We start from the raw sequence: 15,298 nt of genomic DNA on the forward strand, positions 1-15,298 counted from the left end.
ATCCAATCATGGCTCAGCTTGAGAATGTCACGAGACCTAACTGAAAAAAAAAAGGTGAACCGTGATCGGATGTTGCCTGAGCGACTGTGGCCATTTTAAGGCAACGATAGGTGGCAAAATGATTAATCACTAAAATGGAGAAAATCTGTGAAATTACAGTACAGTAATACAGTAATTAACAGCTATACAAATACAATATTAACCAAAAATGCCAGCCTTAGATTAGTGGAGGCGCATAGAACCTTATTGTAAAGAAAATTCTTGGGGTGAGTTCCACTATGAATAATTCTGTTGAAGTAAGTAAATAAAATACAAGGCCAATTTTTTTTAATCTTTTGTTAATTTTCTTACTTAGTGTTACTTTTGCGAGTTTCACTTTGTTCCTCGTTTTACTTTTATTATCAGAGTAACAACAATTTTGTCGCGTTAACTTAGTGGTAAACATGACATAAGTAGTAGAAAATCCACATTTGGTCAAGGATGTGCCTGAGCAGGCATGCACAGCACAGCCGTGCCGAATAATATGCAGCTGCTTAGCAGACGTACATACAAATGCACACACACATCCGCTGAGTACTGACCAATGAAGCGCGTCGTAGCCTGCGGCTCATGGGCTTGTCAAAGGGCGGGCTGTTCATGGCAAACTTCTCTAAGTAGCCCTCCGGTAGCCTAATATCAGCTGGGAGAGACAGTCGTTTGTTTATGTCCTGAAACACAGAGAGAACACAAGACATTTTCTGAGTATACCAGTGTACCAAAATACAATCCCAAGATTACGCCACTTTTTCTCGAGTGGGTGAGTGTGTAAGCAAGGAAACAACAGCTCCTTTTCACAGATGCATAGGCAGTGATTCCATTTGATAACTTTTAGGCTAGTTAGGCCCCTATGCTACACAGGTCGTTTGGTCTCTTTCAGGCTTGACAATTAATAAATCACTTTAAAAGTTACATAGTTTTTTCCTGTTTATAGTTTGTTATAGTTAAGTAGTTTCTGATGTGGCTGCCAAAAGAAAATGTGTATGTGGGTGAATTGCTACAAGTGAAAAACTATGATAGATTGTTGGTTTTGAAGCAACAATAAAATAATAATAAGAATAACATGTTTAAGGTTTATAAGAATGTAGTCAAGTTTGTATTCCCTGCTCCTGCAACTTGAGTTTACATGCGGCTATTCTGGGTTTGGTTTGTCATATAAATAATGAATTGTTTCCACACCCTCTGCAATGTGCTCACAGATTAGTCATTGCTTTTTAGTGCATTGAATGAGTATTTTGGGTGATGTTTGAGATGTCCTGCTGTGTTAATGGTCACTGAAGGCACCTCCAGTCCAAGTTTTTCCACACAGCAGTCAGTGGTTGAATGCAAGTGCGTTTCAATTTTTTTTTTGTAAAACCTTGTTCATAAAACTGAAAATCATGGGTCATACATTTACATTGTAAATGTGCCAGCAGAAACACTGAGCTTGCTACGGTATGAATTTTCAATTTTTTTAAACATTGAAGCTAGAATTAGATCAATTTCTAGTATCTCGTAAACTTGAATGGGAAACCAAACAATTTCAATTCATTTTAAATTGGTAGATTGCATGAATTGGTATGACAACTGAGTGATTGGCATTAGGGCCAAACAACTGATGCTGACTGGAACCAAAAATAAAGGAATGTCGGAACACAACCTATGGAAAATCTGGACCTCTCTCAAAAAAAAAAAAAAAAAAAGAAAAAAAAAAAGCTAAAATGTGTTTTTAACACGAACAATAGCACTGGTCAATATTGTGATTATCAATGTCTGTCATATGTATGGCGATCATATCTCAGGTGTGCGTTTGCATGTCAAAGCACAACAATTGGTCATACAATGACAACAATTGCCCGAACGATGACTTATTTTGTGTGTCGAGTGATTTGTTTCTCAAGGCAAGACATTTATCGTAAACAAAATAGAGTGCTTCAAAATAATATGATCATGTCAGTAGAGTATAAAGTGTACAACATATCTCCATGTTGCCTGCAAATGATCTCACGCTGTTGATTATTCCCATCAACATGCATTGTACGTTGCCATTGTTTGCTAGCACGCATTTGGCTGGAGTGCCTTACCGCTCGCTAATGTTGTCATCAAAGCCAGCGAAGTGAAAGCGACAGCTGAGTGTAGCGTGGCCTCAAAGCGGCCTTGGAAGGCTGCAAGCCCACAGCATTGTGGTTCTTGGAGGCTTTTGATAAATTCAGCCCCCTTTAATCTATTTCATTATCTGGAATTGATATGAAAAGTAGATGCGGCTTTCTAGTGAGCGTCTCATTCGTAGGCCCGACTCAATCAAATCCATGCCACAGGTATCATCATCCCCCGTGAATGGCTGTGAAAAATGTTAATGGTATTCATGCCACATGCATCGCAATAAAAGACTTTGAGACTAATTTTCCAGCTCCACTTTTGGCGGCGTGACAAAGTTCCAGACCTCATCTGGAACACATCTGTCTGGTCTCCTTGTGGGTTTCCTCCCACCGTCACTTTTCTCCTCTGCTAAGCTTCTTCTGTGCGTTCAATCTGATTATAAACTATGATCATGTTGGATAATGCATTCTGAAGGCATTTTGTTGTTTGCAAGGATGTAACTCTAGAGCTGCAGCTATCAAGTGTGGACATCATGCTGAAAATTCTAAGAAATTATTGTGTATATGGATAGAAATGAAAAATATACTATTTCATTTGAAATTTAGACCTCAAAGCTGCACAGTACGTTCCTAGAAACATTAGCAAAATTTGAGTGGATGAGATAATGTGACCGGAATCAAAGGAGGGATTTTGCCAGCTGAAATAGAACATTTGAGTCAGCCTGGTTAGTTCAAAAGTAATCAGTAGGAAACGCCAACTCTGTCACTTGAGTCATTTACGCCTATTACGCCTTGAAAAAAATGCACAGATTGAAGTGGGTTTAGTTCCGTTGATCTGGATCAGTAAAAGCGGTCCTTCTCAGTCTGTGTATTTTTATGAGGTTTCACGTGATAAAGCAGCTCATAAAAAGTGTGGAAGCGCATTCCGAAGGTGACAACGCCACGTGTTATCAGAAGTGCTTTACCAAGCCCTCATATTCACTTTTTAAGAACATATTCAAAGTGCACCAACACTGACAACATCAACACGCTGGGTGATTTTTTTTTTTGCTTTTAGTAAACGGGAAAATTCGGATCCTGTGTTCATTCCCAATGGTTAGCCAAATTGAGTACCAAGTCATTCCAAGCTCTAGTCCTGACAGAGCACATCAAAGAGTGACTATTTTTTTTTAACGAAATAGGTAAATTAACAAACACTGCCAGCCTTTAACACTGGGAGGAAAACATTGCTCAAAAACAGTTTTACATGTGGACAGTTTGGCGAAATGTAAAACTCCTATGTGGTACACATGTAGGATGTGTGAAGTGGTTAGCTCCTGATCACACATTGTTTCCATGGCAGCAGGGCTGGCTGGCTGGCACATTCCCAGCAGCATCACAGTGTTCGTGTGTGTGTGTACTCACGACGTGGTATATCACATGTGTGTGTTTAAATGTGAACATGTATGTGTATGCAGGAAGATGAAAAAGAAAAGGATTTTTCGCATGTGCTTACTGGCTATTAAAATTCCAAGCGAAGAATAACCACCCCACAACCTAACCACCATCAGGCAATGTTGTGCGGACGCATTGAGAACACAAAAAAACAAATGAGCCATAAACGCATCAGCTGACACTCAGGCTTTGACCTGAGTGATTCACACAGTTGAAAAGCGGCAAAACACAGAGCGTAAACACACCAAACAAATCCCTGCTATATAAGCATCCCTGGAAATACCATTCAGTGCTTTTGCAGCAAATTAGGCCACGCATCGTCCTAAAAGAGTCCAAATGGACACGAGCACACAAAGGACAGTGTTCGTGCCCCCTTTTCCCTCACTGCTACAGAGTGAATTAAGATCCCGGCGCGATCATGTGTGCAACCATACTCACAATGCAGAACAGCTCTAGTAGCTCCCTCATTGTCCTCCTGAAACGTGTCTTTCTATAATGCACTCACACAGGCGCGCGTTGCCCCTTGCACATCTCGCTGCTGCCACATGACTGCACGCACACACGCACGGAGCCAGCGCGCTGCTGTGCCATCCCCATGCTCGCCCAGGGAGGGAGAGGGAGGGACGGAGGGTGGGAGAGAGAGAGCGCGAGAGAGAAAGAGAGAGAGGAAGGGGGCAGGACAAAAAGAGGAGGCAAGGGAGGGAGCAAGGAATGGACAGATTCCTGAGAGGAGGAAGGCACATTGGGGGAAGGGGGATTGTTTTTCTTCCTCTCTCGTTGCCATCTTGTCCTTCATCTCTCCTTCCCCCTTGGCATCAGCTGCTTCACATGCCGATCTGCCGCCTTGAGTTAACGAATCGTTCCTATTTTCATAATCATTTCCTGCCCTAAGCGTTTCTCCCTGTCACTCTGCACCCCGCCTCCCCTTGCTCTCTCTGGTAAACATGGTCTAAATTAGTCCTTTCCACTGTTCGCAGCAGGCCAAGGCAGCAGCATGTGTGTCCAGAGGCATTTCCCACAATACCGCTGCGCACTCTACGGCTTCTGTTCACGGAAGCGCCCAGACGCACCATCTGACCACGCGACAGGAGAATCTACTAAGGACAGACTGATTATCAGCCGGTCCAATTATCGGAGCCAATATTTGGCAATTTTATCCTATTGGCAGTGGCCTATTTTAAACATTAACATTATTAAATATTTAACCCTTGTGAAGTATTTTGATTATTTTTGGGTCATTTTCTTCCACATCCTTCGGGCACACTCCTGGTAGTGTGACATCTAGGTGGTCATAACCATCTGGATTTCAGCTCTATAGTGTTCTTTTTTCCAGACTGATGCCGGTAGGCAGAGGTGGGCAGGTGTACTTTCATTTTGTTAGGAGATGACTCAGCATGATGAAGCATAAACCTGTTTGAGTTTGGTGTTATGTTGTTGCAGGGTGTGGGCCTAAAACACACACCCAAACTGAATACACACACAAGAGCGGAATTGAATAATTAACTCAATATGATGCCTTGATATGAATGAATAATGATTCTTTATCTTATTACATATAACACAAACATACCCTGACACTATCTCTCATTATTGGAAAACACATTATGTATTTTTTATAGCAAGGACTGCAACCACAGACAGACAGACAGACAGACAGACAGACAGACAGACAGACAGACAGACAGACAGACAGACAGACAGACAGACAGACAGACAGACAGACAGACAGACAGACAGATAGATAGATAGATAGATAGATAGATAGATAGATAGATAGATAGATAGATAGATAGATAGATAGATAGATAGATAGATAGATAGATGGATAGATAGATAGATAGATAGATAGATAGATAGATAGATAGGCTGATTGGTTGATATGGTGGTTAAATGGTAAGCAAACTGTGATTGTTGATCCAAGCCTCGGTAAATATGTTGTTCTATTATTCTAATCAATATATTCAACTTACATTTGTATTTTTTTTCATTGCATGTGTATATTGCAGAATCACAATAAAGTTAACTGCATAGGGCCACAGTGGTGGGCAGGATGGCAGATGGTGCTTATCTACTTTGTGATTCCACTTGGGGTTTGATGGCAATGTTGGTTTTGCTACAGACCATCATTAAATAGTCGGTTTTATGTACGAACTCAGTGGGGGTGCACATCTGTTTGGGAGTGAAACTCAGCCGACCCACATCTAAGATGTAATTCGGCATGAAGAGGAAAGCTATCGTGCACAGGACAAGGTGAGCTGTTGAAAAAGATTTTTTTTTTCCATTTGTCCATGTCAAAGAAATCCTGTTAAAGAAAATTTAAAATACCTACCTCATGATGATGTATCAGAAGTGTGGATAAAATTTACAGACAGAACAACAAACAGAGGATTTAAATTTGGTTCGAATTAAAAACAAAAATCAGCAGACTCTCAATAACGGAAGGGGGCCCACAGCGCCGACAAGTGATGAATGACGGACCAACTGCAATTCCTGTTGTTTTTTTACCCTCTAATCACAGAAGATATGCTTTTTAATCAACACAAACTTTTATAGTTGTGTATTCTGTTTTAAAAGTGGTCACAAAAACAGTACATTTTCCTGAAATCATGAACTCTACATAATACCGTATTCGGCATCCATCTTTGTGCTAATTAACCCAGACATGTGCCAGGCACTCGCATTATGGATAACGCTGATCTTCCCGTACCTCATTCGATATACGTCGATGGTGGTTGTTCCTCATGCGGACCCTTACGGGACTCTGGACTTCATCGGAAGACGTCCCGGAAGCCTGGTCGCTCTCGCCATCTGAGCCCATCTTCACATTCTCATGGACAATGCCTGGAACAGACGACATGTCAAAGTGTGCACAGATAGACGAACTGTCATCTTAGCATGAGCTTTTTAGTTGTCGGCTAATCAGAAAATGGAGTGTATTGCGGTCAGTGAATTGGATGCAAGCCAAATGAGTATAAATTTCTTTGAGTAAGATGAGGAGCTCAGAGATCGATACCACCACGAATGCAATGGGAGCTTTTTCATCTGTGCGTGCCCCCCTCCTCCAACTACCCCTCCTGAATCCATCTGATTAATGAATCACACTGCAGCATGCAGGGCTGGCTGCCTCCTCCAGATTGGAGTGTATTAGTAAATATGTGTGTTGTGCGTCTATATGTGTGTGTCTGCGCGCATGTGTATGTGCCCTTGGCTTTATCGACATGGTGAGGACCAAATACTAGGTTTTACTGTCTTTGTGGGGACCTCTTGCACTGGTCGGGAGCATGTTGGTGGACCCCACAAGTTCAGACCTCTTTTTGAGGGTTAGAGTTTAGGTTTGAATGGGATTTTGGGTGAGGTTAGTGTAAGGGTTGGTGTTAACCAATCTGTTGTGGTGGTTAAGTTTAGGGGCTAGAAAATGCAAAATGTCAATCGGGATGTCCCTACAATGATTGAAAAAAACAACAACAACAAAAAACTTGTATGAGTGTGTGTGTGTTTATGCGTGTGTTTGTGCATGGTGTGTGTGTATGGTTGTGGGAATCGGTGGAAGAACTGTCATGTCAAAACCTCAAGCTGCTGTTATGTGCAACATGTTGAAGTGGATGAATGCATGTCGTTCTTTGTTGCAGGTAGCAGCTTGTTTTTGCGTACCAGGTTTTAAACAACAATACACTATCAGAAAAATAGACACATAAATATTTTAATCAAATTAACTGTTGCTAATTTTGTCTAGTGCCGTGGAGTGATTAAAAAATCTGTGATTAAGATTTGTAATGAATTAATTGTAATTAATATCTTCACCTCACAAAAAAAGATTCTGTGAAAACTTGAGTTTTTTGGAAATACATTGTGGAAGATAAAAAATTTGATATACAAAAAAAAAGTGGCATCACTCATTTATTTACTTGAACAGACTTTAGCAGTTGCAGTTGTAACAATTTATATTCTCTATCGCTCTATCTATTGCATTTCTGACTATTACCAAGTCTTGGCTACAACAAAGTCAGGAGGAAATGTGCTTCTTTTGTTAATGGCTTAATATTTAAAAAAAAAAAAAAGGTAAAATAAAACCGTTCATCGTGAGGTGTTCTCAAGTTTAATTTGGCAAAAAGCTCTGCTATGGGTCAATACATTAGCGTCTTTTCTGCTATCAATAGCTGTGGATGGAGTTGCGGCTGGGTGCTTTCCATTTATTTGGTAGGCTACACTTGAGATGCTCCTGTGGTAAGCAAGCTCTTTCTCACGAAGAACAAGTCTAACTTGATGCAAAATGTCATTGAGGCAATTGATTTTACCACTCATTGGGGTGAGAACTCTCATATGCAACTCCCGTATAGGAGGGATATAAGGAGCCAAGTAAGTTGTGCCACTTAAGCAGTGTGAATAATGCAGTTCTAGGAAAATGAATACCAACTGTAAAAAATAAATAAAGTTTGACAGAATGTCAACAGCTTCAGTTCCATAGAGAGTGGTTTAGTGCTTTTTTTTCATGCACTGCCACACTTTAAACATTTACAACTGCCTCTTCATTATGAAAAGTTCCAACTTTAGGCATCGTTTATACAAAACTGTCTAAATACTGTAGAAGACACAAAGACGTGATAGAGATTCAATGGAGGAAGACGTCAGTGGTAACATAAAGGGATGTGGAAAATAAAATCATGTCTGCAACACATCAGACAGAAGACAGATTGAGGGCTAACGTGATTTGTTTGGTTTAGTTGTAAAGTTGGATCACATTAACTATGAAAGCTTTTTTGATCATTTGAGGCTTGTGGTCATGTTATCAGAAACACAAGCTCTACACATGAAAACTGCATACTAAATGGTAGCCCTTGGTTGATGCTAACAAACAATGTAAAATGCCACATTGGCTAACATAGGAGTGTCGTGTTATACATGTAGCTACAAATCACATGCTTTGTAAATTCTGTCATGGTAAGCTATTAATGTTTACAATCGATGTATTCTTCTTCCAGTGGACTAAAAGCATGTGAGAGGATATGCTTACGGAATTGGATTTCTTGAGAAAGCTGAGTAGCCAGTATTCCTATCAGGCATTAGCACTCATCAGTTCAGTGGTGAAACATTAAACTCAAGTTAACCGACACTTGAGTGAGAGAGAAGTCATTTATCCGTGATACCTGTCTAACGACACGCACGCATCTGAGAGCAGACTCACTCAAAAAGCAAGCATCAAATACTGGGTAAAAAAAAAAAAATACTTAGCAAGTTGCGAGCCTTTGTTATGTATCCAGAAGTGTTGGGGGTAAATTTGCGTAAATAGGTCAGATCTGGGTCAATCGGATATGCAACCTTAGGCTGAAGAAAATTCGACCACTCGTGTCCCAAAACATTCTGCGAAATCATGCGTGTGTCACACCTACAAACAGCCTATGCAACCTGATATTTCCATAGCAGATAAAGTAAATGTCAGTGGAACCTGCTGGCTCCCGGTGTGGGGCCTGGATGGCCTGCTGTGGGCTGTTGACATCCAACTATGGCCATACTGGATGTGTGCAGGCTTCTTTTGAAATCATCTATATGTCAGAAACAACATTTGCTCCACTTTGCTTGAATACAGATACGGGAACTGTCTTCAGGAATAAAACTGCTAAATGCACTTTGAAAAGCACTTGAAAGTCATAATTTTACATTTCTGGTCCAAATCTCAATGTTGCTCGAGGGTATCTTGGCGGGATTTTCAAACAGTAGCCACATCCAAAGCATTAGCTTCCGTTATCATCATACTTTGAACCAGATCATCCTTTTAAGATCCTCTGGCTCCGAAAGCGATTTTAAGCTCGGGACAGAATAGCCTCTAAATTTAGAGTGAGCGAGGATAGAGCTGGTGTCGGCATTGTGCTGACAAGTAAATGACTTTTTTAAATATTCAAAGGAAGAACTTGAAGACCTCCTGCTATAACCAGGTACACTATCAGAAAACCGCCACAAAGAATTGTATTTTGGAGTAAATTGATTCAAATTCAAAATCAAAAACAGGAAAATTTCACAGGAAAAGTGATGTTCCAGATGTAGATCTATGAGCATGCCTCATTAAATTACACCAACCTTGTTGAATCACAGTAACATGTATGATTCTAGAGCGTATGACAATGCTAGTGCAATTGAAATGCATTGAATTTACACTACATCTTAGAATCCATGAGTGCCATCTAGAGGAGCAAAAAAATTATATCAAAAGTAGTTCATGAGGTTTCATCAATAATGTACAGTAAATTATTAATATTTCCATGAACAAGGCTCAAAGTGTTATTAGGTTCTGATTCATGGTAATTCAACATATATTGAATAGAATTTCAAATCAAACAATGTCTTTTAATGACCCATCCCACCACCGGCATTCAACATGACTGAAACATTATTTCTTCTTCAAATGAACTGCTTTTTGTTTAGTCACAGATCTTAGGCAAGGGATCCTAAGCAAAGGTATTACGCCATGAGTTATGAAATAACTAAAATAAACTAACAGCAACACATTCTGCATTTCACTTATCATTCCAAGACATACAATACAACTCACAACATTTCCATTTTTGGAACAATCAGGTTGTTGGCTCAGAATTTATACTCAGTAAAGCTAACTAGATACTCAGTGCTAATGCAGTAAAATCATAGGATCGTATCCTAATGTGGATATTTTTTATCCATTTTATATAAATGAATTATAATGAATAATACTTTCAACATAACCAAAACTTTAAAGAAAAAAAATTCTACATCATTCTGCAGACTTGAATTTAACGTTATGCATCCATCCGTCTTTCAGCATTCTCATGCAATCCAGAAGTTGAACTTGTCTAATTAGGATATAAAGGTCCAGTGTTTTGTAAGAAGACTTCCAAAAACTACGGTCATCCAATCATCTTCCTCCTATTGGAGGCAAACAAATCAATAATAGAAGCGATGACACTCACCAATCCGGCTTCCCGGAGGACGGCATGAGTCAAGTACACGCAGCATACGGAAGGGTGACATCCTCAGTGGAGGCTCTCTCTCACCCATTCGAACCTCCACCATGCGAGGGTCTCCCACCCGAGCACCGCTTGCAGGACATCCTTTGGGGTTTCCCGACTCATCCATTGCAAGTCAAAAATGAACGTCCCTCTGAGAAACTTCAATCCAGCCACACCTGGTGAGCAATTGTCCACAAACTCCGACGTTCAGGCTGCTGCGTACTTCCAAGTGTGGTATGCAGTTGAGAATGTTTTTTGAGGGTGGGGTGGGGGGGGAGATAAAGTGAGTGGTCCTCTTGTGATGCAACAATCCCTCCGCTACTACTCCACTTTACCAGTTGCACTCATAGACACTCCCTTTTCCGCTTCCCTCCTATTCCCTGCAGTCACTCTGCTTGCTGACTAAGGAAGGTCAAACAGACAAAATGCTGCAGAGACAGTTGCAAAAAAACATCAGCGGACAAAACGGGACAGGTAATTTCCCCCTCCAAACTGCCAAGTCATCTCGAGGAAAGACTTGAACGATTCTCTTTACACCCATGTGGCGTCATCGCTGGTCCTGCTTGTCTTGCTTCCTTGTCCGTCACATTTCCCTGCCTCATCCTCTCCTATTCATCGCAGCACTCTATTTAGCCTCTCCCTCTTTCCACTCCCCTTGCTCAATGTCTTCCTGCTTGCCTCTGGCGCTCCGTCGTTGCTTTCAGTATTGTTAGTCGGCCAGCTCCCTCCCTTCACCTTGCCAATACCCTCCTCCCTCTCAAGTGATACCAATCTTTGGCTCTCTCTCTCCCTCTCTCTCTCTCATGCTTTCTTTTTTTTTTTTTTCTCAACCACTCTCCCTGCCTGCATCCCATCAGTCCGGGTCCACAAAAGGTTCCCAACAAGGGGAGCCAACAGTATCATTGTTCCTGCATGATCAGCTTCTTTATTGCAGCACCTCTGCATCATTGTTTTAATCACCTTCACTTTGCATTATCTTTGCAGTGCATAAATTAAAGCGCTTTGGAGCGGTATCTTCGCCCCCATCTTTGCTTTGTTATCTTCTTCCCACTTTGATCGTTCCCTTCAAATCCTCCCCAATGGACCTGAAGCACAATCCATCACCAATGGGCGTGCACGTAGACACCCCCGGCTTGTCTCGTCACGCTGCATACAGATACTCTGAGACCCCATAGACAATGACCAAACACGGGAATGTTAGCATTGAGAATAACGGGAAGTATTTTGAGTATTTTACGATATTTTGAGGGATGATTAAGAGCTTGGTTCGAGAGGGTGAGCAACGGAGGAAAAATAAAATTTCTATTTCTGGTTCGAACATCACAGCAAGCTGCTGTATGATATTCATATCCATATTAATTGATTGGCCAAGAACTTATTGCTACATCAGACAACTTACTAGGCCTAATAATACATGTACAACTTAATAAAATCGAGCATAATGTTCTTTTACTAGAGACCACTACCATAAAGTTCAGCCTTATGATTGTGATGGGGCATTTGACTTTGCTAGCTTTGCCAAGCATTTAGGTTGATTACGAAGATTTTTTTCAAGCTGACGGCAAATGCTGTGGCATGCATGCCACATGAAAACAAATGTATTCACTCACCCGTTCACAGTGCAGTCATTTAAGATCATGTATGACCATTTACTGGGCCATCGATGCACCTTTTTACAGTAACTATGCAACAGTGTGAATAAGAATCTCAAGAATAAATCACTAATGTCTAAGCACTAAATGATTGTGTGAACAAATAATTTGAAAGACCCAATTTACTGAAATGATTTGACTGATTCTGCATACTGCAAAATAATTCCTGTTTCCATTTTGAACTCACACATAATGCCATGACTCCCTTGATGTAGAATGACGAACAGCGGTTTCGTATTAAAAGAAAAAAAAGTGCCTTTACTTGCAGCTGAACTAGACACAATATTAACTGGCTGTTAGACTGGTTCAGGCTCCACGTTAGATTGAGCGTGTTATTGTGCTACGTTGGGTAGGCGCTGCCATAAAGCAGTGATGTAAAGTGTCACAGGAACAGCAGCTACGGTATTAGTTCACCAAAGAGTGAATTTCAACTTCGAGTCACTGTATTGCTTTTCTTCTTCTTTTTTTAATCAATAAATTCCACAACCCACCTCCAGACAAGTGAGACGGTTTACAAAAAAAAAATCAAAGAGCATATCATCCCAGAAGAACGCACGCATGCCAAAAGTGGCTTACGGGGCTGGAGGCGGGGTGAATTTAGACAGCGGTAATTACCTCTGCATCTGCGGAACCTTATTATTTAAATCAGTGAGTCTAGAGGGTCCACTGTGAGCTATCAGTTCCATATGTGCTGCTCCCCTGATGTTTCAAGCCCTCCCTAAAGCTGTAATTAGAACCACTCAACAATAGAAGCCTCTTATAAGATACTTTTCAGAATGCAACTTCAATAGCTACTTCGTATTATGCATTTATCTTCCATATTTATTGCATTGTCAAGAGGAAAATGGAAAAAAAAATGTTTTAACAAACCCTATTATATCACGACTTCCTGACATTTAAAATGACCTGCTGTTCCTGGGAGTCTACCTTCCTGTCACACACCTAAGACTGCTAGGCCATCCCCTGAAGTCAGTGCTGACCTTTTTCACACACCATCCTGCAATATCAATCACATCCATCTTGCGTCGTGTAAACGCGAACTGAGATGCTCACACAGTTTTCATTTCGCTGCAGCCCTCATACTGTATGTACAACCACCTGACAAATTAAATACAAAAATATTCTTCAGTGGACACAAACGAGTAGGCTGGCTCCCAGGAGTCTATAATGAAAGCATGTCTTTAACAAGCATGTTTTCAAAAAAGGAATCTAGTTTTTTACCCAAGTTTTATAAAAAACATAAATGGGGTTGATATCTACAACTGATTTTCTGGACCTTAATATTCAACTACTAAATTAATAATAAGTAAAAAATAAAAATCCCATTGCAGAAATGCTCATCTTCCTTTGACCCTGGTTCGATTTTCTAAATTGCTCGGAATCATCCACATTTGAGAAAAATGTTGATTACACCAAGCATTTTGCTGCTCCTTACAAAAGTCCGAAATAAATGCTTACAAGACCAAAATTAACAGACACAATGCTATTGTTGCTAAATCCAGTCTGCTGTGAGCACCATAAGCAAATTGATGTGCCGGGCTGGGTTTACATGGGAAATAAAGACAGCAGTTAATAAAGTGTTAATTCACAAAAGTTAACGCAAAAACAAGGTCATTTCTGCTTTCATCTGGAAATTAAAAGGCATTTAAAGATTGGATTATGCAAAAGTTAAAGATGTTCAGTGAATGAAGAAAAAAAGAGAAGAGGCTACATCAAACTTTAAACAAGAAGGTAATTTCTATATGATTCTTTTTACCGAGTCAAATAGAGGGGAGGGTTAATTGGCAGTGAAGGTACTTAAGATTCAGCCCATTTACCAACAAATTAATCTCAAACCTGTTAGAAGCACTGGCTGCTGGCCAAAATGACAGTACACATACAAGAAAACCTATAACCCGCCAGTGGGGCCCACTTATGTTGATGAAAAGTGTATTTCAATTAAAACTCATACAGAGCAAGTTAGCAAATGACTGAAGGAGGACTCACATCCAGTGCAGCAGGAAAGAGATTGCGTCACCGCATCGCTCTTAAAGGCTGCGACGTGCTCTGACTGCCGAATGGCAAAGTGAGTCAGCGGGACCGACCAGCGGAGACACACGCACTTGCACACACATCTTGTCACACTTTTAATAATAGAGTAGCATTAGTTCTGGCTACTGCATCATACGAGATCCTTGGCTTGGCTTCGCCGCCGCAGAAAGTTTGCAGAATGACGTCACCTGACGCACAACGTCAGGTTTATATGGAGCATTTTCTGAGGCTGCTTGTAAAACTGATGATTCTTTGTGATCTTTACAATTGTTTTTCTGATGACCTTTGCATTGGAGTGCCATTAAGTAAGTACTTAGTGGAGATAGAAATTTGGGATAGCACAGGTAAAATTTTGCTATAAAGTGCATTGGGTAGCTAAAGTGAAAGACGAAAAAAAACCTCAATATATAGGCAATTTATTTTATTTATTTTTGTTTTTTCATCAAAACTATCCCAACATGTGCCCCTTTATATGGCTTGCGGAGCGGTGGTTTAAACCAAGCAAAGCATTTAAATCTTAGGAACTTATTTTTTAAAAAGTGATGTGATCGGGCTAATTTCCGATCACAATAACAGTGTGACATCCCTGAATATGAGAATGACTCCTCGGTAATTTAATGCCCTTTTCATTTTTCCTTGGCTTCTTTGTGAGCATTAAACACAAATGTTTACCCGGGGGTTCCCAAACCTTTTGATTCCCACTGTTTTACTTGATTTTCTTTATTATGCTCTATAATTTCAAATCATCAATGACTTTCTGATAATATGACTTCAAGCATGACTGTTTCAGCATTGGAGATGTCTACGCTTATAAAACCAGGACGGCATTTAAAAATGGGCAAATAGGAAATACAATTTTCTACAAGTGCACTGAATAAAATGATACAAAAATAACCCAGTTACCTCTACTTATTTACTTCATTACTGGTTTGCACAAGACAGGTTTGGAGAAAAGGAATATTTTTGCCATCAGTGTGCAGCTCACATTGCCAAGGACTCGGCGGACACGCATAATACCGTTAATACGACGCCAATGTGGACAGAACACTCTGATACCACTGCTGCCCTTCCGTCCTCATCTGCACCCCCC

General features: G+C 40.5%; 1 protein-coding gene across 6 annotated transcripts in view; it reads right to left on the reverse strand.

Moving 5' to 3' along the window:
- LOC148427138 (cyclin-dependent kinase 17-like) overlaps positions 1-15,298 on the reverse strand; it is a 42,051-nt gene that overhangs the window by 16,917 nt on the left and 9,836 nt on the right. For 5 of the 6 annotated variants that reach the window (XM_088402939.1, XM_088402932.1, XM_088402948.1 and 2 more), the window contains 2 exons: positions 6,256-6,389; positions 582-707 (listed from right to left, as the gene is read on the reverse strand). In XM_088402939.1, coding sequence (XP_088259065.1) covers positions 582-707; positions 6,256-6,389 — 260 coding nt within the window. Of the gene's footprint in view, positions 1-581; positions 708-6,255; positions 6,390-10,486; positions 11,149-15,298 lie in introns of those variants that run through there. The other variant, XM_088402957.1, reaches the window with a different exon arrangement.

Source organism: Hippichthys cyanospilos, chromosome 2, assembly GCF_059441005.1.
Source record: "Hippichthys cyanospilos isolate Australia breed blue-spotted pipefish chromosome 2, RoL_Hcya_1.0, whole genome shotgun sequence".
In the NCBI taxonomy this organism is placed as follows: domain Eukaryota; kingdom Metazoa; phylum Chordata; class Actinopteri; order Syngnathiformes; family Syngnathidae; genus Hippichthys; species Hippichthys cyanospilos.